At 46.1% G+C, this 24,291-nt stretch overlaps 1 protein-coding gene and 1 pseudogene across 5 annotated transcripts in view; one reads left to right on the plus strand and one right to left on the minus strand.

The window, feature by feature from the left end:
• The first annotated feature begins 35 nt into the window (after window positions 1-35).
• katnip (katanin interacting protein) overlaps window positions 36-24,291 on the plus strand; it is a 32,528-nt gene continuing 8,272 nt past the window's right edge. For 2 of the 5 annotated variants that reach the window (XR_006760744.1, XM_014158976.2), the window contains exons 1-21: window positions 36-477; window positions 935-1,033; window positions 4,069-4,148; window positions 4,534-4,703; window positions 5,118-5,233; window positions 5,392-5,493; window positions 5,773-5,922; window positions 6,474-6,729; window positions 8,497-8,637; window positions 8,744-8,901; window positions 9,120-9,226; window positions 10,185-10,281; window positions 10,496-10,705; window positions 11,406-11,543; window positions 12,598-13,459; window positions 14,253-15,065; window positions 16,116-16,330; window positions 16,458-16,533; window positions 16,683-16,860; window positions 19,398-19,563; window positions 19,890-20,080. Coding sequence is in view for 4 of the 5 variants with exons in the window: in XM_014158976.2 (XP_014014451.1) it covers window positions 1,022-1,033; window positions 4,069-4,148; window positions 4,534-4,703; window positions 5,118-5,233; window positions 5,392-5,493; window positions 5,773-5,922; window positions 6,474-6,729; window positions 8,497-8,637; window positions 8,744-8,901; window positions 9,120-9,226; window positions 10,185-10,281; window positions 10,496-10,705; window positions 11,406-11,543; window positions 12,598-13,459; window positions 14,253-15,065; window positions 16,116-16,330; window positions 16,458-16,533; window positions 16,683-16,860; window positions 19,398-19,563; window positions 19,890-20,080 (4,238 nt within the window). In the remaining variant the exon portion in view is untranslated. Of the gene's footprint in view, window positions 478-934; window positions 1,034-2,215; window positions 2,258-3,558; window positions 3,639-4,068; window positions 4,704-5,117; window positions 5,234-5,391; window positions 5,494-5,772; window positions 5,923-6,473; window positions 6,730-8,496; window positions 8,638-8,743; window positions 8,902-9,119; window positions 9,227-10,184; window positions 10,282-10,495; window positions 10,706-11,405; window positions 11,544-12,597; window positions 13,460-14,252; window positions 15,066-16,115; window positions 16,331-16,457; window positions 16,534-16,682; window positions 16,861-19,397; window positions 19,564-19,889; window positions 20,081-24,291 lie in introns of all 5 variants that reach the window. The other 3 variants (XM_045702531.1, XM_045702533.1, XM_045702532.1) reach the window with 3 other exon arrangements.
• LOC106579343 (cyclin-dependent kinase 5 activator 1-like) lies at window positions 17,333-18,555 on the minus strand (annotated as a pseudogene).

Genomic DNA, 24,291 nt, shown 5'->3' on the forward strand with positions numbered 1-24,291 from the left:
GTATGGCTTTTGAGGACATTTGAACACGACTCGGGCATCTGATCTGACAAATCTGCTATTTTCTAATATGTCCCAGGATGCTCCTTGCCCTGGTTTCTACTTTTCAAACAAAATGTTTTTCTTTAGAAATATAACTTTTTATTGATACCCTGGTGAAGTTTGAGAAAATTGCAAAAAAATTGTAGCTCTGATATGGCCATAATAGAGTATAATCTATTATGGTTAGTAGGGGTTGCTGGGCAAAGTACAGTATTTGTCGATGAGCTGTAGTGTATTTGCTGTATGCAGGCAGTGTACACACAACATGGTCCTCCTCCTCAGGGGGTGTGTCCAACACAGGGGCTTTCGCTATTGGTGGATGTTTCTCCTGGTAACCAGCATCCACTGTTATCAACAACACTGGACACACGAGAATCGGAAACTTCACCTGACATCGAGAAACAGCGTTAAAAATACCCGTGAAAATATATATGAATTGTGAGTATTTTAAACATTTAACCAAAGTGTACCATGTCTAAAAACAGGAAGTTGATTAAAAAAAATGAGTGGTAAACTACCTTAGCCTAGTCATTCGTTAGCTTAGCTGGCTAGTTTAGCTACAGTTTATTGCTGCAGCCAGCAACATCAGCTAGCGACTTGCTAGCTGCATAGCCTGCACAAATAAAGCTGACTATCTAGCTAGCTATGTTTCTTAATTCACCGAGTGAGCTAACTTCAACATCTGGAGTGCGTTGTTGAAAAATGTATGTGAAATGCAAAAAAACTGCCGTTGTGACAATGACCAAGAATGTAGCCAGGGCCAGAATTTTAGCAGCGGCGTGCAGTTTTTGCTTATGCGGGGGAAAATAATATATTTCTGGTGCGGCAACATTGTTGTCGGACTGTCTTCATAAAAAGGTCATAATCTCGGTTAATTTCTATTTCCTTGCTACAGAGTTGAATTTAGAAAATCATCGTGGATTGGCATCCTCACAAAATGTGGAATTAGGGCTATGTGAAAACCAGTGTCTGTGATCCCACAATGGATATAGTGGTGAGTTACGTTTTATTTTATATTCAAATAATTGGAGAACACAGTAGCTGAGGTCATGTGGATAGACGTCCACTACAAAAAGGGATGGCTTTGCGTCTCACTGCCATGAGACAGTGTGCCTACTACTCCCCACCTCTGAGGTGGGGGATTTTGGTCAGGGGCAGAGGGAGCCTTGTAAAGGAGATGCATATCCTGACAAATATTAAAAGGATGAATAAAACGTTTTTAGGCTTTTAATGTCATGTCTGTGCCTCTTTACCACATTTTTTATGATTTGATTACCTACATTGTGACAAACTCGAGCACATTTAGTATTTTGGGTATTTTGTTATGATCCCAATTGGCCAGGGTGGGGTACACGCAATCTTGTAGGCTATGCTCACTCCATAATGTGGTTTATGGATTTCAATTGATTCGATGTTTGGTGCATACAAGGATGCCAGTCTGTGGGAGTTTCTTTAAAAAAAAACGTATATGGATCTGGAATTACATAAGGTGTGCGAATAACCCTCTTTTCAATAGATGTCGTACATGGTCACTTGCCAAAGTCAGTATTGTACCTGTTATAACACAGTCATATATGAACCAGAATCAGGCTTTATGGTGAATCTCCTTTTAAGCCCAGGAAGCAGCTATTCAATTTGCCATTCACTAGCTTTTCAAGCGTATTAATGTTAAAATGCATTCATTACTCACCAAATATGGAGTTTTGATTACCAACTATAGTCATGTGTTGCCACCACAGCGGGTATGTAGATCCAGAAAAGGTTTAAATAAAAATGTACAGAGAAAAAAATATATACTTTTCGGCACCTCCAATCACTCACATCCCAAGGATCTCGGATTGCTACAACATCTCAATCAATACATTTAAGTTGTCGAAGAAGCATTCTATTTCGGTTGCATGTAATTTTTTACTTGGACCTTTTATGGAAGTACATCCCATCCGTGACAGCAGTATATTAGGATAGTTGCTAATCGAAACACCATATTTGGTCAGTAACAAACTTATTTTGACATTGTTAAGCTTGAAAGCTGTTGAATGGTCGCTGCTTCCTGGGTTTAAAGGAGATTCGCCACATCAACATCTCCTGCAAGACCAGATTCTGGTGGTTCTAGTCATATAGTGCATCTATTCTGCTGTTCTCTTTTCTTCCTTCACCTTTCCCCCTCTTCCTCCAGTGCTCCTGCAGATGTTGAAGCCTAGTTGGCTACTAGACTTATGTAAGAGAGCTAGTGATTTCATCCCCTTTTCGGGTGATTCCATGCCAGCGTAGGCCATAAATATTTTGGGTATTTCTGATTGTTCTGGCAATTCTTACATCAATACTTCATTGGAAGGAAGAATGTTTGACATGCTTTTTACATTTTGTATCACAAATCTGTGAACCATACATGATATAGACAACATATTGGTGTTATACTGCTTAGAGTATGCTCTCAAATATGGAGTATGTCTAGATTCTGAAGGGGGGAAAATCACATTAATTTATTCAACATAAAAATAGTAATACTGTATCTCAAAAGTGCCCTTTTAGATTTTTCATATTTTTAGACATATTGTTAAGAACAATATAGGCTACTCTTCAAACGTCAAATTTCCAGAGTGGTCTCGCTGGTAATTTTAATGATATGACCCATTTTATACATAGGTGAATGACATATAGTTTATATTTCTAAGGCAGCGGGAGCCTAGTGGTTAGAGAGTTGGACTAGTAACCGAAAGGTTGCAAGATCGAATCCCCGAGCTGACAAGGTAAAAATCTGTCGTTCTGCCCCTGAACAAGGCAGTTAACCCGCTGTTCCTAGGCCGTCATTGAAAATAAGAATTCGTTTTTAACTGACTTGCCTAGTTAAATAAATAAAAATGAACCAGTCACAGCCCTCCTTTAGGATTGCACATTCTGCAAATCACCAGCAGACTTCTTTTTTAATCAATTTTCCCATACAGTGTGTTGATGGTGCTCATAAAGTTGATCATAACTTCAGAATGAGCAGAGAGCCCACTCTGGAAATGTGTAGGGTATGTTGTTCCAAACAAATTTAAATTCTCAAAATCCAAAACGGTACTTTTGAGCGTAATATTGTTATTAATGTTTATATTTGAGAACACACTATAAGGAGTATAATGAGACCAAGAGGTTGTCTGTATCATGTACAGTTCATGGATAATAAGGTCTTACAGTGAGACGAATATAAAAAGCATGTCAAACATGCCTCGCAATGAAGTTTCAATGCGAGAACTGACAGAACAATCTGAAATGACCCCAAAATATTTCCGGCCTACGCTGGCGTGGAATCGCCCTTTCACAACTTGCATGAGCCTGTGAATTTGCTAGCTTGGTTATATTGAATGTCTTGCTATTGTCAATACTCAAACCAGAATACAATCCCCATAGCCTATCCATTATCTTCATTTCAAAGATGCAGTCTGATGCTAAACATACTCCCATTCAAAATGGTTGACGTTATCTTATCATTTGACACTATCTGTTTTTGTTTTTCTCATCACATTTCAACTTCAGTAGACTGAGCGCATGACTATAGAGTTCACACTACATTTGCTACCAGAACATCCTTTCTGTCTTTCAATGTTATGTCTATGGTAAGTAAACGTATTGCAGTATTTTAGTGTTTCTTGTGTAACGCATGAGTCTTACAATAAACCAATTGAATTTAGGGCCTATCTCTTATTAATTAACTCCATGCTAATAATGAGTATTAAGTCATTTGTATGGACTTTTAACCGAAATAAGAATTTGTGGATTTCCATATCGATAACCAAATATTACACCCACACTATTTGTCAAGATTTCAACGTGTCATCTCAACCTGGGGTCGTATTTACTCAATTTGAAGGCTGGTCACCTAGGCTATGACAATAAACAGGGTTAATGATTCATCTTGATTCAAGACTCTGCACCTCTTCTCAAAATAATCACTGCAGCGTGACCCAGTGTATTGTGATACTGTACGTGTTCGCATGGCTTCTCTGTCTGACACTGCTTCCTGTTGTTGTCTACCTATCTGTGAAGGAGAACCAGAGGTGTCAGGGAGGCTTGGCTGCTGAAGAGATACTGGATGAATATTTAATCGCCCTTCAGCACAAAAACAGGTGAACTGTGAGGCGGGCACAGGCCTTTGGGAGAGGCAGCTCCGGTTACGCTGAGAGGACACCGTAGCTGACTGTCAATAGGCTTATACTCACACACATAGGGTAGACTTTGGTTGGTTCCTCGTGCTGAGAGATTGAATGACACCAATGATGTATGATATTACATGCAAACTGTATGAGGACAATTTGGTTTCCATGGAGTAGGCTTCGCTCGTTTGACCTGCTTGCATATATAACATAATGCTCTCTCACATGCATACAAAAACCATGAAAACAGACTTCAAACATGTTTTTTTTTCATCTCATTTTCAAGTGTAGATTCATAAACCACTTTTATATGAAAATGTGTGTATTTCCGAGGGATGAGTTGACCTTTGACCCATAGGATCTTAAAGAGACTGAAAACTAAAGAGCCCAAGGAGATCGAGCTAGAGCGTCTGGAGCAGGGCTTCTCCATCTATCTGAACGGCGCTAATGCTAGCAAGCAGACCAAGAGACCCTGCCAGAAGTCTGTCACCTCGCCACCGCCGGCTCTGAGAGCTACACACACGGCTGGTACGCAGCATGCAGGACTAAAATAGATCCGCCAACAACTTAGCACTAAAATATATTATTTCAGTGTCCCATCAGCAACTGAGTATAGACTACAACCCATCTCTGCTACAGTACTACGTCCTTGTTAGGCTATTGTAGATTCTGTCCCTGTTTGTTACTAATTTATGACTAAGCTAATGTTTGTAGCATCCCTGAACACCAACCCCGTCCCTCAGTTAGCATTTAGCATAGTATAATCCTGTACCCATAGCCGTTGAACAAATGACAATAAGTGACAGTTGTAAACCAGCGGCCATTTTCCCTTCCTCTGTTTGTTATGGAACCATCTGTGTCTGGTTCTCCTCTTCCTCTGAGGGCGGACTTGACTGCCCATGTGCAGTGTCTGTGTTCTCACTTTCTCTGACTCATCACCAGATGCCTCCAGAAGGGGTTTGCAGCTAGCAGAGGAGGAGACCTACAATCTGGAGGTGAACAGCAGCAAGAGGAGCCACACCGCCCCGGGAGAAGTGCAGAGGAGAGAATGGGTTCAGGTACCGCCATTCTAGTTAGTCTACACCTTTGAAAGAGAATGTCTAGTCATTATATTTCTATAGTATCTGGTCATTCTACATCCAATGGGTGATGCCGACAACCCTGTTGTGGTTGTAGTGTATGTGTTTTGAATAGTGTTCTATTTTCATCTTTGCAGAAGTCGGTCAATATTCGAACAGAACAAGGACCCTGTTTGCGGATCTCTCCAGAGAGACGGTACTCTGAAGACTTTGAACCCTATGACAGTATAGAGATGGAGGTACAGTAGGAAGAAAACAACGGTCCTTTGTAGCTCAGCTGCATAGCGCTTGTAACGTTCAATTCCCGGGACCACCTATACGTAAAATGTATGACCGCATGACTGTAAGTTGCTTTGGATAAAAGCATCTGCTAAATGGTATATATTATATATAATTCCCACCAGGCTCATGCGTGCGTGGCTGTGCACTGTTCTTCAGCATATTTCGATACAGCAGTCAGTCTGAGTTTGCATGATTTGCATCTCACTCTGCTCTGTCTTCGCCCTGTGCCTCTCCAGCGGTCGAGTCCCCGTTCTCCTCGTAGCCCCCCGCGAGACTCCTGTAAGGTGTCACGTTGGTTTGGCTCCAGGGCTGATGGCCGAGGAGGTAGCCAGGCGGAGCCTGAACATCAAAACCAACGGGTCCTACTCAACATCGACGAGGTCAAGGTGTGAGGTCAACTGTTTTTCTCTCCCTCCTCCGCGGCCTCCTCTCTCTCTCTCTCTCTCTCTCTCCCTCCCTCTTCTCGCTTTCCTTTTTCTCTCCTCTTCTCTCTCCCCTGTAGTGTATTCAAGACACTGATCCAGGCTACCAAAGTGTAAGAAATACAGTCATCTTCACCATTTCCATCTCACCAGATTACATGTCGCAGTAAATCATTGAATTCTATTCAGAGTGCTGACTTAATTTACAACTTTTTTTAATTTCCTCTTACGCCAAGCAGACATTCCCTTCAGAGCAATATAAATCAAGGCACATAAAATGTATAACGGCCCTGTTTCTTCAACCTGCGTTATAGCTCAGTGTTAACCTTGTTTGTGTTACATATGGTGCAGTGGCGTGAGGGTGAGAGCTGAGGCGTTTTCATTTTGGTCACAAAACGGGATGAAAACATATTTTGAAACTGAGGAGGAAAAGCCCGTGGTTGTCTGATAAGAAGACCAGTTTCATTTCCATTTCAACTCAATTGAACATACCCTTGGTGTTTTTTTCTGGTCAGGTGCTTCGACGGAGCCTGGAGGTGAGCGTGCTGAGGAGCAGCAGGGGGTCGGCGGGGGAAGAGTCGGATGAGGAGTGGGTGGAGGAGCAGATCGAGAGGGAGGAGAGCACGGAGAGCCTGGAGGAGCTAGGCCTGCCTCCCTCCTCCTCCAACAAAACATCTACTGACATGAGTCATCCGCGTGTAACTGGGCCCAAAGGCTGCCTTCGCGACCCTGCAGAGCTCATGGTGTTGGACTTTGGGCCCTCTCCTAAAGGTACTCCCAGCAATATGGATTACAATATATTCATGTTATTCAGCCAGGGATGCATCTTAACATTCAACTATAGTGGCTTCCTTTCCTTGTCCCCCCTTCATTTGCACTGATCTTAAATGATAGGATAGGTGAAAGCAATATGTTGGATGCCTACTTAGAATTTACCCATCCAGATGTTTGATGTCATTGCAGTTGAAGGGAAGGAGACATGTAGAAGACGCCTGTTAAAACCTCTCTGGGATATGTGGGACGCTAGCGTCCCACCTCAACAACAGCCAGTGAAATTGCAGGGCGCCAAATTCAAAACAACAAAAATCTCATAATTCAAATTCCTCAAAAATACAAGTATTATACACCATTTTAAAGCTTAACTTCTTGTTAATCCAGCCACAGTGTCTGATTTCAAAAAGGCTTTACGGCGAAAGCATACCATATGATTATGTTAGGTCAGTGCCTAGTCACAAAAAAAACATACAGCCATTTTCCAGCCAAAGAGAGGAGTCACAAAAAGCAGAAATAGAGATAAAATGAATCACTAACCTTTGATGATCTTCATCAGATGGTACTCGTAGGACTTCATGTTACACAATACATGTATGTTTTGTTCGATAAAGTTCATATTTATATCCAAAAATCTCAGTTTACATTGGCGCGTTATGTTCAGTAATGTTTGCCTCTAAAACATCCAGTGATTTTGCAGGGAGCCACATCAATTTATAGAAATACTCATCATAAACATTGATATAAGATACAAGTGTTTTACATAGAATTAAAGATACACTTCTCCTTAATGCAGCCACTGTGTCAGATTTCAAAAAAGCGTTACGGCAAAAGCACACCATGCAATAATCTGAGTACAGCGCTCAGACACCACAACAAGCCGTACAGATACCCGCCATGTTGTGGAGTCAACAAAAGTCAGAAATAGCATTATAAATATTCACTTACCTTTGATGATCTTCATCGGAATGCACTCCCAGGAATCCCAGTTCCACAATAAATGTTTGTTTTGTTTCGATAAAGTCCATATTTATGTCCAAATACCTCCTTTTTGTTTGCGCATTCAGTTCACTATTCCAAATGCAGAAGTCCAGACGAAAAGTAAAAAAAGTTGCATTACAGTTTGTAGAAACATGTCAAACGATGTATAGAATCAATCTTTAGGATGTTTTTATCATAAATCTTCAATAATATTCCAACCGGACAATTCCTTTGTCATCAGAAATGAAAAGGAACTCGGCTCGCTCTCACGGCCGCGCGCATGACTGAGCTCATGCCATTTTTCCAGACACCTGGTTCAAATAGCTCTTATTCTCTCCCCATTCACAGTAGAAGCCTGAAACAACGTTCTAAAGACTGTTGACATCTAGTGGAAGCCTTATGAAGTGCAATATGACCCCACAGACACTGTATATTGGATAGGCAATCACTTGAAAAACTACAAAACTCAGATTTCCCACTTCCTGGTTGGATTTTTCTCAGGTTTTTGCCTGCCATATGAGTTCTGTTATACTCACAGACATCAATCAAACAGTTTTAGAAACTTCATAGTGTTTTCTATCCAAATCTACTATAATATGCATATCCTAGTTTCTGGGCCTGAGTAGCAGGCAGTTTACTCTGGTCACCTTATCCATCCAAGCTACTCAATACTGCCCCCAGATCCCAAAGAAGTTAAGAGATTTTATTGAGATGCAGCCCGGAATTTGCTTCATGTTGTCTCTATTCCTTTACCTTTCGTAGACCGTTTCTTCCATTATGTTACAGGCCGTAAGATCGAGCGTTCGCTGTCGGCCAAGAGGAAAGACAACATGGAAGCCTACGTCCCCACCAAGCCTCTACTGGTGAAGAGCAAAACTCTGGACAGGCCCTCTTCAAAGGAGTGCAGGGATGGCAGAGATCCTCAACGTATGTTCTGTTCTTCCCTGTATGCGTGTCATTCATAAACCTCAGAGGCCTCAAGAATATGACTCTCTTCCTTTCTCTCTCTCTTCCCCCACCCTCTCTCTCTCAGGGCCGAGGAGTCGCGTAGAGCGCCCCCTGTCTGCAGCAAGGAAGGCCTCCCAAGAGGAGCGCGACTCGGAGGAGACGGCGTGCAGGGTGCTCCAGGCCCTGCAGATCGAGAACAGCCCACTGCAGAGCCCCGAGCCCAGGGCCTTCAGCCGCACCCCGGTAGGATAGATAACAACCATAGAATGTAATTCTATATCTATAGGCACAATCAGGGGTGTGTTGTTCTAATCTGTCTGCTGTAATGATTCATGTTTTACATCCTAGCCTAGCCCTATCTCTCTTATTTTCTAATCTTTTCTACCTTTAGTTGAACCTGGTTAGGCTACCACCCTATCTTAAGTCTAACTCCGTTGTGCTCCTCCATTCTAAATCCACAGGTGAGAGGACACCAGATGATGAACGGCTCGCTGCGTGACGACGATGACGACAAAGATGAAAGTGGGGTGTCCAGAGCCATGCAGAGAATTACCCTCATGGGTCCCAGGTAGTGTATTGCAACGTTACACGCTAGTGTCATTGCACACGATGCGTTAGGTGTTGATCCTTAATCACTATATGGAGAGGAAAGGGGAAGTTAAGTCTATACCAGGGGTGTCAAACTCATTTTGTCCCGTGGGCCGCATTCGGTCTTCACCGAGGTCCGGAGACACACTGGAAATGTGTTATATTTTCTCAAAATGTGCAAAAAATAGTCATCTATCCATCATTTTTTTTTATTTTCGACGCTCCCTGACTATTCAGCTTTCGTTTTGGTGATTCTTAGCAACCTGGAAAGAGGGTAGAGACTTTGTAAATGTAAGTCCAACATCATTTCTACGCAGTGACGGTTTGGTTTGAGTCATTTTAATGTAGACTGATGTTTTTACTCAAACCACCCGCAGGCCGCATTGAATGGGCTCGTGGTCCATATCTGGGTCTATACTAATCCTTTGACTATCACAAAGGAAAAAACATTGAATGGCTATGTTCCAATAGTGTCCACACTAGCATACTACAGTGAAAGAAACCATCTATAAGGTATGGATATCGGGATGTGGCCAAACGTAGTCTTGTCTGGTAACAGTTCAGAATGACACTGGCATCGCTAACTCCCTCATGCCTGTGTACTATGTCCTTTCCCTTGCTGGGATGAGAACGCCATGTACAGACTCTGCAGTACAGTAACAAAAAACGTGTGGTAATGCAGTACGTCTTGGATGGCCGGCACAAGAGCACCAGTAACTGTATACTTCCGACCGAGGCTCTCTAACAATCAGAAACGTGTCGTGGTAACCTAACCGCTCTGACCTTGAAGCGGGTTTAGTCAGCAAAGCTGTAGGGAGTCTTCAATAACTGTCAGTGACCGTGCATACATTTCCATAGATGATCAACAAGAGCAAGGTCAAAGACTATTGATGTGGTGAAAGACACAATACAATTGAGGACTAATCATTTTCTTCCAGGCAACAGCAGAGACTACTGAAGGCGTTGGAGAAACTGGAGGCAGGCACAAACTTTGACAGCCCTCAGACAGTGAAGACAGACAATAGCAAACCACCGGTGAGTCACTCCATCAAATACCAGGGCTAGGAATGACTAAGCATAAAACAACTAGGCGAGACAAACAGTGAGGCTCAACATAGAGAGAGAGAAAGACACACACAAAGAGAAGATCTACCAGCGTTCTAATTATATTTTGATGATGCTAAGAATACACTGTATGAAGTGACGGCTTGACTCGACTCATGAAGTTCTGCTGTTGTCATGGTGGCAGAAGAGGCGCGTCTCGGCCGAGGCACCGCCCACCGTATACGTCACCATGGAGATCCTAAGTAACTGGGGGAACAGGGGCCAGGTGGGGCTGACGGAGATGCAGTTCTTCGGCCCAGGGAACAGGAAGCTGTACGTGTCGCCACACGACCTGGACATCCGGAACGCCGACTACCCTGGGAACCTTGGAGCGCTGGTCAACGGGAAACCTAAGGTGAGTTGAGCTCTGCCCCCAAGCCTTTCTAATAACACTAATTGAACTATTTGGAAAGGTTTTGGTGCATTGTATTTACTATTCATGCATCATTTTAGAGGGATTTTTGGTGACACTTCTTGAGTAGATACCCTCTTCGTAATCCATTTATAAAGGCATTAGAACACTGCTTCATAAGGAATCATGAGACAGCTTATGAGCTGTTATTAGCCTATGTCGTGCATGACAAAGCATTTTGCATTGGTGATATAAATACGCTTTATACCCATTAAGCGCTGATCATAGTCCAAAATGTGTATGTCCACACGGAAATGTTCTAGAATATTGGACCGTTGCTTTTCGAACTCTCAGCGCGGCTCAAGCTATTTCTCCAACCGTCACCCCATTCAAATGAATAGAAGACGCGTACGAGGAGCCACGTTGGTTGGGAATCTTGGGGAGGTGAGCGGTCGTCCCCCGCGGACGGTGTCTCAGTAGCTACAAACAAGGTTAAATAAATAAAAAAGAAATAGCTAGCTCACAATGGGCCGCCGGACTATCGTGGCTTGGGACTCCGAATTATACTTTGGGAAGAGGGCCTTCAAAGTGTTACCGGATTATATTGGGTCTCTGGTCATTTTAAGGGAATGTATTCATCTATTTTCTGACTTAAACAGACTTCTTTTCTCTATATGTTGTTGCGTATTGTTTTGACCGCCAGACCACGAAGGAGCGTCATATGTGGACCTGTCCTTTCCATCCTCCGGTCCAGCTCTACTTCATCATCAGGAACACGGAGCGCTCTCCGGACTTTCAGATATCCCGGATCAAGATCTGGAACTACAACAAGAGCATCAATGTAAGAGACCAGACTGACAGGTTGAGTATGAAATGGCACCCTATTTCTCCTTATGTCGTGCACTACTTTTGGCCTGAGCCTTTGCGATAGAGGTTGCCGGTAGGTTGCCAGTTCTAGTGAAAAGGGTTGCGTTAGGTGAAGATTCAAATGGAATCTGATAGAAATGGTACATAAGTTGTTACCACGTGCTGTGTGTGCAACCCTTACATATGCAGCCTCTGATTGGTTCATCACGCCAGTCCTAGTTCAGGGGTTACCAAAATACACTCCATCATTTGTTAACAGTTGCTCATAAATCCAGCTTGCTTCAGCCAGCCCCAGTCATTCTAGAGGGTGACCACCATATTGGCAGCAGGGTTTAGGAGGGAGGGTAGTTGTGTTTAACCAGTGGCTGTGTGAGCTGCCAGTCAGTCTAAATGTGGAACAGTGAGAGATTAACCCTGGAGGATTAGCCCGGGTTACTGCTTCTGCCTCCCGCCCTGCTGCTGTCACGAACGGGACTGACGGGGCACGAAGCCCAGGCAACCAGGGCTCTGTCTGGAACTATGGATGTTGATATTAACAGTGTCTCTGTTCATTGAGTCCGTTGTTAGGGTACTGGCAGTGGGTTTTAAGCTGCGAGGTAAGGATCAGTGTGATACAGTTTGATCCGGTGGGTGGAGATGCAGTGATTTTAATGAACAGGGACTGAGGAGATTTGAGTCTGGTTTTAGCCATCCACTATGTCTGTCTGTGTGTTAGCTTTACAGTTGACTATGTCTGCACGGTTAGCTTGGTTTCCCCCAGGTATGTATGAACATTGGAGCCTACAACTAGGAAGCTCCTTGGTTAAAAGTACGGTATCACTTTCAGTTTCAATGTTGATCTAGCGATGTCATGGTAACTTGAATATTCCGTCTCTTTGACATTTCCCTCTTCACCTCTGCATTTAATTTTTTTTTAAATGTATTTGACTTGGAGTTTGTTTTAATGTTTATTTTCTTACATGATATCAATGCATTAACTAAATATTGCCCTGCTTAGAGCCTGAAATAGCCGTACTGTTCTTTTTCAGGACCTGGACATTGGCGCCCGGCATGTGAATCTTTACCTCAACAGCACGCTGGTGTTCGAAGGCGAGCTGGACAAGGGCTGTGGCAACCAGGTTTTCGACTACAGCACCAGCATTGCCCTCCAGGCACTCCAAGTTCCAGAATCTTTCTCTCCCAGCCCCATGGCGTCTGGACACGGTCTCTGTGGCGCCAGCCCACAGCGCCATTATGACAAGAGCGTGGAGGGGAACAACGGAGGGCACCATCGTGACCCCAACCACGGACTCTCTCTCGCTGAGGGACTAGCGCCGGTCAGAATAGACTTACAGGATAAAACGTACAACCCCGCCACCCCCATGTCTACACACCGTCCCCTACAGAAGGACTCCTTTGACATGGACCCACCGGAACCGGACCTCCCCCACCCCCCTCTGAAACAGCAGCTGGAGCAGTCGGGTCAACCCACAGAGCGCACAGTCACCACCCAGCCTTCCTCCTCCAGGACTCCCCAGTGGCTACAGCCCCTGGCCCGGAGCGCCCCCGAGGGCTGCGAGGCTGGGAGGGAGAGGCCCCTCTGGCTAGTTCCCCAGCAGTCTGTGGAGTCCAAACCTCCCCTCCCCCAATCCTCCCCCACCTCGGTGCTCCCGGAGCTGGGCTGTAACCCGGGGAGGGTGTGTCGGGGGGTGGAGAGGACTGTGAACGGGGGCCAGGGGAGTGCAGACTCTCTGGACCTGGGAGGTGACCTGCTGGAGGAGCTGAGTGACCAGCAGCGCCAGAACCAGCCTGTTAGTGGACGTAGGAGCTCAGCCAGGCACAATAACACTACTAGTACCAGCAGCAAACCAGCAGTGGAGCACCAGCATGGAGCCATTGGACTGTCCACAGGTAGCTAACCCAGTGTGTATGCTATGTGCTCATACCTGTTGTGAGCCATTCCATACCTTTCCATACTTTTGCAGCTCTTTTATCTACTCTGCATACGTTCATTTGATTTCATGTAACCGTCTTAAGGTCGGAGACAGAATGATCTCTAGTGGGAGACTGTTTGTCTACTTGCCTTAGTCTTGCAACTCAATAATGACCCCCCCTCGGGATCTGACATTAGTTTCCCAATGTTCTTGTCAACGGCATACCAGACATATCTTTGTTTGTCCCTAAATAAGATTATAGAGCAGACAGATTGCTTCATCACATGAAATCTACATCCTATAATAATCTCTCTCTATCTCCCTGACAACCTACTCCCAGCCAGACCCTTGAGTTATGGGTCATCCCCCCCGATCTGGAAACACACAAGGCACATGCCAGCTGGCTCTGACAATATATATTGTGGACATATCACCCTGAAGTGGGTCAAAGACTCTTTGACCAGCATCACACCAGCTGTTGGAGCTGGGCTATTCAGTGTGAAAATGACATCTACCATGACTTTTAAAAAAAATACAAATAATAATGATTATTGCGAGCCATAACTTTAGTAGTATAAATCCTACTTTCAAAATTATATATAGTACTACAATGTATAAACCAGGCCCAAAATTATATAGAGTAGTACTACAATGTATAAAACGGCCCCAAAATTACCTTGCTTTCTTCCCTATTGCTCTTAACTACACTTGTATTATGTACTCTGCACTGTCTTTGAGGTAACATGAGAGTGTATGTGTTGATTCCACAGAGGAGCCAGGTTCAGTATCGGGCAGCAGCAACCGGAGGCAGCAGCGTACCCCCCGGGCCCATCTCCGCAGCCAGCAGGACCATGACGACACCCTCATGGAGTCCTGGGACTCCCTCACCAAGTTCAACCAGTGCCAGCGTGGTCGCATCTCCAACATGAGCTTCGAGGGCGACATATTTGACGAGTTCCTCCAGCGTTCCTCCAGAGCCGCCACTATTGCCATAATCCCCTCCCCCGGCCCAGGAGCCTCCCCCTGCAACCCCGTCCCCCACTCCTCCCACCTCTCCTCCCCCGCCCCTCAAGGGGGCCTCTGCAATGACCCAGAGGATGACCTTTCCGCCGAGCCAGAGCGCGAGGAGGAGTTTGAGATTCCGGTCCTCCCACGTGGTCAACGTCTGGTCATTAACATCCTGTCCACGTGGGGCGACCGCCACTATGTGGGCCTCAACGGTCTCGAAGTCTTCAGCTCCAGCGGTCAGCCCCTCCTTCCCACCCGCATCCGCGCTGACCCGCCTGATATTAACGTGCTGCCTGCCTACGGAAAGGACCCGCGTGTGGTCACCAACCTGATCGATGGCGTCAACCTCACACAGGACGACATGCACCTGTGGTTGGCACCTTTCACCCAGGGTAGGAGTCACGTGATCTACTTGGAGTTCGCCGGGCCGTGTCAGGTGGCCATGATAAGAGTGTGGAACTACAACAAGTCCAGGATCCACTCGTTCAGGGGGGTGAAGGAAGCTGAAATGCTGCTGGACGGGAGGTGCATCTTCAGGGGAGAGATCGCCAAGGCATCAGGGACTCTGTCTGGAGGTAGGGGAGCATTAGTGAGGGACAGGCTCTCTCCTATGACACCCAAATGGGTAGTTCTATTTCATTTCAGCAAGCCATGACACCCACCATCTCAGATTGTTCTGAAATGGTTTCTTTAGTTAGAAACGGATAAGATAAGCACTCTTGCAACATTACATTTGAACTCAGAGAAATTCAACTAATTGATCACACCCAAATTGGCCATTTCAATTTATAGGATTCATATAATATTCAATAAATATAGTACCCAACGTCCGATTTGGACCAAACCTCTTAACTATGATTAAGCCACCCACTGACCCCCCCTAACCCCACGCCAAGCCCACCCCAACATCCAATATACAGCATCAGTTCTCTATGTTTGACAAGTAGTATTGTGGCTTGGAGTATTGTTTATTCATACTGTGTAATGTATTCTCAGTGAATTTGGTGATATTTTTTTCCCGTTTAGAGAAATTATATGTTGAAGTCGCTTGCATTTCCCCCATAAATGTGTGCTAAAGTACCAGGTTTTGCCCACTAGATGCCGCTGTTTCTTCCACTGCCACACCCTTTTATCCACGTTGCTGGTCTCTTGTATTTATTAAATGGATCACAACATTGTCTTTGCAACTTTGGGTAGAAAACCAATAGCTTTTGCTCATGATGAAAATAAGTGGTGTTGTGATCCACACAATTCAAGCCAGTCCTCCATGAAAGCAATTAAGTTTGTCCTTCCATTAGTCTTAATCTGTGTCCAGGAAATGGCCCCTCTGTGTGTAGTTTATTCCCTTCAAAAAAGGTCTGTATTAGACCATTCCAGGTGAACTGAATTGCTTTCATGGAGGACTGGCTTGACTTGTGTGGATGACCACACAATTTATTTAAATCACCAAAATGCAATCTGGGAATGACAAGAACATTAGAACTATTACGTTAGATTATAGAACTAGAGCATTTGTTTGGTGACAAAATAGGTTTAGTGTCATTTGTTTGCCTCTAACATACTGAATTCTACCTCCACTAGGGATTATTCATGCCTATCCCTAACCTCCACTGCTCTCATCTTAGGTCTGGACCAGTTCGGGGACACCATCTTGTTCACCACGGACGATGAGATACTGGAGGCCATGTCGCGCTACGACGAGACGTTCTGCGGGGAGGCACAGGGCTCCGAGGGGCTGGTTGGATACGAGGAGGAGCTGCAGAGGCCCCGCACGGCCGACGGAGAGGGGGAGGAGAGACCTTTCACCCAGGCTGGCTTCAGACCCGAGGACGACCTCACGGTGAGTCTGACCGACTGACTTGGACTATACAGTGTAAACGTGGAATGCCTTGATTCATACAGGACATGCAGGTTTTGTTCCAGCCCAACACTAACATTTCTGATTTCTATTCACTGCCATTTTTCAGTTAAACCTCCATCTGAACCCTACTGTTGGTCAGTCTGAGACCCTGGAGCAGATCCCAGGAATGTACAATGGAAAGTGTGAGTACTCCCTTCTAAATTAGTCTAAATTAGTCAATTCACACATTTTACATACAGGACTGGCTTTTTATGTCTGTAAAATATAGCTAGCTCAGCTTGTTCCACACTGACCCTCCAAGCTCTCTCTCTCCCCCTGTCCCTCTTTCCAGGCCTTAGGATAGAGTTGAGTATGACATGGGGGGACTCCCACTACGTGGGCCTGACGGGGTTAGAGGTGGTGGGGAAGGAGGGGGACAGCCTGCCTCTGGACCTGACCATGTTGGACGCCTCGCCACGAGACCTCAACGACCTGCCTGAGTACGGCCAGGACACACGCACCCTCGACAAGTCAGTACTGTGTGTGTGTGTGTGTGTGTGTGTGTGTGTGTGACCTCACAACGCTGACAATGTAGATGGATCTAACTGCGTACCCTCTGAGGATGTATTTTAAGACATGAAACGACAAAGTGATCTAGTTAACTTGTCAACGACAACAGCGTTGCAAGGGATTTTATTCAACTGACTAACTTTTATGTGTCTATCATGTCAATGTTTATTATAGCTTTGTTTCGATATATAGCAGTGGTCGTCCATGATAGGACGTGATATCCTTCCGTGATAGGCAGGCACACCGTAGACAGTCAGTAAAACAGTCATGGGTGGCTGGTAGGCCCTCATATTAACTCTCATAATCTATGAATCCCATCGAAACTTCACCTCTACCCTTTCCTACTCCCTCAACCAGTCCTCCTCCCTCCATTTTGAAATGCCAGACTGGAGTAGGCCCGTACCCTCTTCTGGCCCCGCCTCCCGGGGCCCCTCACCAGTCCAGACCGATGAGCAAGCGGCTCCTCTCCTCCTTCTTCTGGCTCTCGTTATTCAGGTCGGAAGAAATAGTGCTGGTCCGTGTTCATCTGGAGCATGTTGGCACTCATTAGGTTGATGATGTACAGGAAGTGGTCCTAGAAGATGTCCCTGCAGCTCTCCACCAGGAAGGGTCTCACTGGGTAGGAGATCTCGTTGCCCATGTAGGAGCAGGTCAGGTGGAGGCAGGTGATCACCACGTCCTGCAGCTGGTGCTCCGTACCCTCAGAGGAGACCACCTTGCGGTATAGTTAAACGCCATGTTGGCCGGGGTGAGGGTGCTCTGGTTCCCCCAGCCGTGATCAAGCAGGAAGCGGTCCACGCTCTGATGCTCCAGCCCTGGGTCGTTGGGGGACAGGTTCTGGAGCCGGTAGCAGTGCTGGCACAGGAACTCACCCAGACAGCGCAGCAGCTCGCCAGGGAAGGCCTTGACCATCACCCTCTTGGGCGTGTCGGGGGCTGTGTTGGAGTTGGTCAAGGGGGTCTTCTCGACTGGCGAGGCGGCGTTGTCGGAGCTCTCGATGAGGTCTGGGGGACACTGATCCTGGGTAAGGGTGGACAGGTTGGTGCATGACTGAGGCTTCTCCAGGTTCTGGTTGTTGAGGTGAGTCACACTGTTCTCTTTGGGCTGCACCTTCTTGGAGCCCTCCTTCCGCTTCTTGTTGATAAGCAAGTGTCGCTTCAGGTTCTTGTCTTTGGCGTTGTTGTAGTTCTGAACGGCCGTGTCGTGGCCCACCGTGACCGGCCCATCTCCGGCCACCTTCTGATAGCTGGGCGAGAAAAACTGCACATTTCTCAGGAGTTGGATCAGGATGGCTCAAGAGGCAGTCTGAGCAGATTATGTCATCAGAAGGGGCAGTAGTGACGTTGGAAAACAAAATGGAAACTTTTTAGCCATTTGAAATGCATGGCAATTTTCCCACTCAGTCAACAGCATTGTGCATCGGTCAATATTAGGTTTATTAAGTCGTTATGTCGAAAATCCAAAGAATTTAAAATAGTTTCTTTGTTGATTTGAAATATAAAGACGCTTTGTTTAGCCGTAGGCTTTGGTTTCAAGGCGGTTATGGTTGTGTACATCGGCTGCCAATCAAGGTTCTGAGATGGAGTGTACGCGTCGCAGTAAAGAGGCATGTCATAGAAGCGATGCTGTGAAAGATGAAGTGTGAGGTTCGCCATTGTGGCTAACGTTGTAAACGAAATAACTTAGCTTGTCGGTGGCTGCTAGTGCTAGCAAACCTATAGTGTTGCAATTCAACGCGTCAATGGACGGATAAAATGTTTTCTGACAAGTTCTTGCATTGATCTGGGTCAGTGGAACCTCCGTTAGCGTCGCGCCTGCTCTGTAAATGCGCTACTAAAGTAAATTGCCTTTTCATGTCAAATGCAACATGAGGGGAAATGAAAACTTTGTGTGTCCTCAGGGCTGAGGGGTATACTACAAAACCGCTATCAAGGCGTTAGCCAGCCAACTTGCCTAAATATACTGGTATAACTTTTTATTTTGTAGAAAGATAAGCTTGAAATGGAAATGGTCTAGTTAGTTTCACAAACCAAAGTATCTAAGTTTAGCTTTTTTTAGTAGTCATAAAATTAATGTTTTTTTTCTGGTTGCTTATCAAAGTTGATTCTGCTTGTAGTATACCCCTCTGTAGCAACAACAGTGCACAACAAAACCGCCACTGAAAAACGTAAACAATGTCACATGGCGTTTGAAGCAGCAGCAGCTCAATGCACCATCATAAAAAAACGAAATGTAAACGTTTTTTTTATGTATTTCAAATATCATGCTATATCCTTGCATGGAACAATTATGTATTTGAAAAAGTTTTTTTTCTTCTGAAATACACACTGTAAAAACAAAAAAAGTGAACACGTACATCTACTGCAAGGATAAAAACAGTCTGAAGTGCCCCAAGTATAACAAAGTGTCTCAAAAATACTAGGTTTTCATGTCCATTATGCTGCAAAATGACATGTACATAACCAGTGAAGTGTCTGTCTCTCTCTCCTCTGTCCAGACTCATTGACGGCCACAACATCACCACTGAAGATCAGCACATGTGGCTGATCCCGTTCTTCTGTGGCCAGCACCACACCCTGACAGTCAACTTTGACAAGGCCCATACGGTGGCTGGCCTCCGCATCTGGAACTACAACAAGACCCCAGAGGACTCCTACAGAGGGGTGAGAGAGAGTCACTTGTTTAATCACTGGGATAGAGAACTTCCTGCCTTTTTAGTATTCTGGTGGAAGTGTCAATTGAAATAGAAATATCTGAGCCCTGTAGGTTGCCTTTGTATTTCGGAGTTGTCATTAAATGTGCGGTGCGTTGTAGTTGTACAAATCTATGCGATGCCCCATAAGAGTGCATATGCAATAACTGCCATAGATCTTTAAATAGCTCTGAATATTGACTGAGAATGTTGTTTAAGGGGTGAATCCCTATTCCCCACAAAAACACAATTCTAACCATGATACCCATTTATTGTCCCTATTCCTGTGGTCTCCAGGTAAAGGTGATCCATGTGTCTCTGGACAATACACTCATCTCTCCAGCAGAGGGCTTCCTCATCAGGAAGGGACCAGGGAACTGTCACTTTGACTTTGCTCAGGAGATCCTCTTCATCGACTTCCTCCAGAACCCCACCACTGGCCTGGTCAACAGCAAGACTACAGCAGAGGACTCGGCTTACACACTGAAGTGAGTACTTGTAGGCTAGTCTGATCCCAGATCTGTTTGTTCCGTCTTGCCAATGACCAAAAGAGTTGGCTAAACAGCACAAACAGATCTAGGACCAGGCTACTTCTAGGTCACATCCCAGTAGGAAGGTGTTTAAAGTAATGGCTCTGTTGTGATTTCATCAGACTGTTTTAAGGGGTCCGCATGCTTCCCAGCTGTTCGGTAGATTTGGTGCATATATTATGACAACATTGTGACGTTTTTGTTCGTTTTGGACTCCGGCAAGGGTTTTGTCGGCTGTTCGGGCACACAAAATTTTTTCTGGAGGCGAGCCGAAGTCTACGCCCCCTCGACTATGATTGTTGTCATTCAACGAGAGACGACTCGTTTAAAAATTTTAATTGGAAAATATCTGTCAGATTTCTTGAGTTATCTTCGATTAATTCAGACTATTTTGAGGAAGTGTATACTGGCTAGGGCGCCTCAAAATGGACAAACAGTACTATTGACGCTTTTTTTACTAGTTTTTGAAGCAAAGGTCTTTCAAGGGAGTGTTCAAGCACACTCGTTCTGTTCGGCCAGACTGAAGCATGCTGATGCCTTTAGCGTCTCGTAAAATAGCATTCTGTCCATTATCCGCACTGTGCCAAACACTTAGTCATGCATCAAAAGTATGACGAATTCATATGATAATTCACACAGAGTGGCTACAGATAGAGTTTCTGTATCCCAATTTGCCCAGGCTAAAAACACAGATGTTTTTTTACAGAGCTGAGTGCCCACTCTGCTGCCTACGTAGCTGCTGTGCTGAGTGCCCACTCTGCTGCCTACGTAGCTGCTGTGCTGAGTGCCCACTCTGCTGCCTACGTAGCTGCTGTGCTGAGTGCCCACTCTGCTGCCTACGTAGCTGCTGTGCTGAGTGCCCACTCTGCTGCCTACGTAGCTGCTGTGCTGAGTGCCCACTCTGCTGCCTACGTAGCTGCTGTGCTGAGTGCCCACTCTGCTGCCTACGTAGCTGCTGTGCTGAGTGCCCACTCTGCTGCCTACGTAGCTGCTGTGCTGAGTGCCCACTCTGCTGCCTACGTAGCTGCTGTGCTGAGTGCCCACTCTGCTGCCTACGTAGCTGCTGTGCTGAGTGCCCACTCTGCTGCCTACGTAGCTGCTGTGCTGAGTTCCCACTCTGCTGCCTCACGTAGCTGCTGTGCTGAGTGCCCACTCTGCTGCCTACGTAGCTGCTGTGCTGAGTGCCCACTCTGCTGCCTACGTAGCTGCTGTGCTGAGTGCCCACTCTGCTGCCTACGTAGCTGCTGTGCTGAGTGCCCACTCTGCTGCCTACGTAGCTGCTGTGCTGAGTGCCCACTCTGCTGCCTTCGTAGCTGCTGTGCTGAGTGCCCACTCTGCCGCCTACGTAGCTGCTGTGCTGAGTGCCCACTCTGCCGCCTACGTAGCTGCTGTGCTGAGTGCCCACTCTGCCGCCTACGTAGCTGCTGTGCTGAGTGCCCACTCTGCCGCCTTCGTAGCTGCTGTGCTGAGTGCCCACTCTGCCGCCTTCGTAGCTGCTGTGCTGAGTGCCCACTCTGCCGCCTTCGTAGCTGCTGTGCTGAGTGCCCACTCTGCCGCCTTCGTAGCTGCTGTGCTGAGTGCCCACTCTGCCGCCTTCGTAGCTGCTGTGCTGAGTGCCCACTCTGCCGCCTTCGTAGCTGCTGTGCTGAGTGCCCACTCTGCCGCCTTCGTAGCTGCTGTGCTGAGTGCCCACTCTGCCGCCTTCGTAGCTGCTGTGCTGAGTGCCCACTCTGCCGCCTTCGTAGCTGCTGTGCTGAGTGCCCACTCTGCCGCCTTCGTAGCTGCTGTGCTGAGTGCCCACTCTGCCGCCTTCGTAGCTGCTGTGCTGAGTGCCCACTCTGCCGCCTTCGTAGCTGCTGTGCTGAGTGCCCACTCTGCCGCCTACGTAGCTGCTGTGCTGAGTGCCCACTCTGCCGCCTACGTAGCTGCTGTGCTGAGTGCCCACTCTGCCGCCTTCGTAGCTGCTGTGCTGAGTGCCCACTCTGCCGCCTTCGTAGCTGCTGTGCTGAGTGCCCACTCTGCCGCCTACGTAGCTGCTGTGCTGAGTGCCCACTCTGCCGCCTTCGTAGCTGCTGTGCTGAGTGCCCACTCTGCCGCCTTCGTAGCTGCTGTGCTGAGTGCCCACTCTGCCGCCTTCGTAGCTGCTGTGCTGAGTGCCCACTCTGCCGCCTTCGTAGCTGCTGTGCTGAGTGCCCACTCTGCCGCCTTCGTAGCTGCTGTGCTGAGTGCCCACTCTGCCGCCTACGTAGCTGCTGTGCTGAGTGCCCACTCTGCCGCCTTCGTAGCTGCTGTGCTGAGTGCCCACTCTGCCGCCTACGTAGCTGCTGTGCTGAGTGCCCACTCTGCCGCCTTCGTAGCTGCTGTGCTGAGTGCCCACTCTGCCGCCTACGTAGCTGCTGTGCTGAGTGCTTTGCTGCCACTCCCCCCTCCTCTGTCGTTTTTGTCTGGTCACTGGTGCAGTGGCTATTTTAGCATGTAAATCTTGGTTGGGCAAAAAAAAAATACACAACACTAAACAATACATTAATTGCGCTATAACGGTGACAAACAGTGCCCACAAACTGCCTACATAATTCTGTCCCAACAGAGCTTTCTTTTCAGCACCATGGAGTGAATCCTTACCACCGCTACACCTGGCTATCAGCTGAGCCTTGTCTGGCAGCGAAACAGTTCATTCAGCCTCATTTACTTCCTTTTTAAAAAACAGATGATATGGCGCACTTGCTTAAACAAATGTGGTTTCTACTGACAAATGAGATGTACAAACTATGGCATAAAGGAAACAATGAGTGGTTAAGAGGCGACTCATAATTTCGATTACGACATTAATGAGCGAGCTAAGACGGGCGTAGTCAGTATAACTATTTGTTCAGCACTTTTGAAATGTACAGAGACAGAATTCAGAACATGGGCCGTTCTTACAGTATTCTCCCTGTACACCAAGTCAGAACCGTAGGTTAGATAAAGGGGGCAGGCATATAAGTAGACAATGAAAGCTCCTACAATATTCAATGATGACATTTCTCAAAAACAGGCTATAGACTACATGTGCACCACCAAGTCAGAACAGTAGGCTAAGTTGTGAGGATGAAAAGGCACCAAATTATTAGGGTGAGACACATGGGCTACTAACATCTTGCTACACAACATACACTTAGTATTACTTTCCTAGCTACGGTATACATATCAACCCTGGCGTGTTACATCATTTATGCAGCAGCATACAAGACATTTTTGGACTCACCTTGTTGTGCTGTGCTCACTTGAACAGGATGATGGCGCAGCGGTCCTTCTTGTCGGCAAATTTTGTCATCAAACTTTTTTATCAAAGTCTGGCATTCTCTGGATTTATGGGGCGTTCAAGACAATTGGGAACTCTGGGGGGAAAAACAAGGTTGAATCATGATGTCAGTGATCTTCAGGTCGGACCTCTAGAAAGAGGCCCGAGTTCCCGACTTGGAATTCCCGTTCAAAACGTATTTTCCCAGTTGGAAGGTCGTTTTTTTCAGAGTTCCCAGTTGTCTTGAACTCAATGAAGTCTGAGCTTTCCCAATTCCAAGGCTTCCAGTTCTTTAGAACACAGAAGAAGCCATGCTGGATTGACAGCCTAGCCAATGTATTCAACCTTTTCTGGCCCATGGTGTTTCATGTGAATGTTTATGCTTTTAATCTTGGAAAAGAGACCCTTAAACCCAGACATGGACCACACACCCACTCCACTGAATAGCAGGCTAGTGATTGCTTTGCAACGCTTGCAGTTAGCCACTGATTCTTTTCAAACCACTCATTGTTGAATTTGCATTTCATACTTGTTGTGTAATGTTTAAGTCCAATGGCCGATGAGCACCAATACGTTTTATCTATAATTTCTCTTCATATGACAAGGGTTGAAAAGGATTTGCCAGTAGATTTGTCAACTTGATTCATGATGATTACTGCTTGTCTAGCTTGTTAGCTAGGATTCTGAAAGTATGATGTTGACATGATCAGTCCAATCAAAGCTACTGTAGATATAACGTGCTTTGACGTAATTTTATCTGTGGCCAATGACCTTGAGCGTTCTTGGATGGGCACTTCTAATGTAAATCTATGGCAGCACCCAAGGGGCTTGAATTCTCAAGCTCTCCGCGTTGCCTGAGTGACAGAACACTGAGCCAATCCCAGCGCAA

This window comes from Salmo salar, chromosome ssa19 (assembly GCF_905237065.1).
Source record: "Salmo salar chromosome ssa19, Ssal_v3.1, whole genome shotgun sequence".
Taxonomy (NCBI): Eukaryota; Metazoa; Chordata; class Actinopteri; order Salmoniformes; family Salmonidae; genus Salmo; species Salmo salar.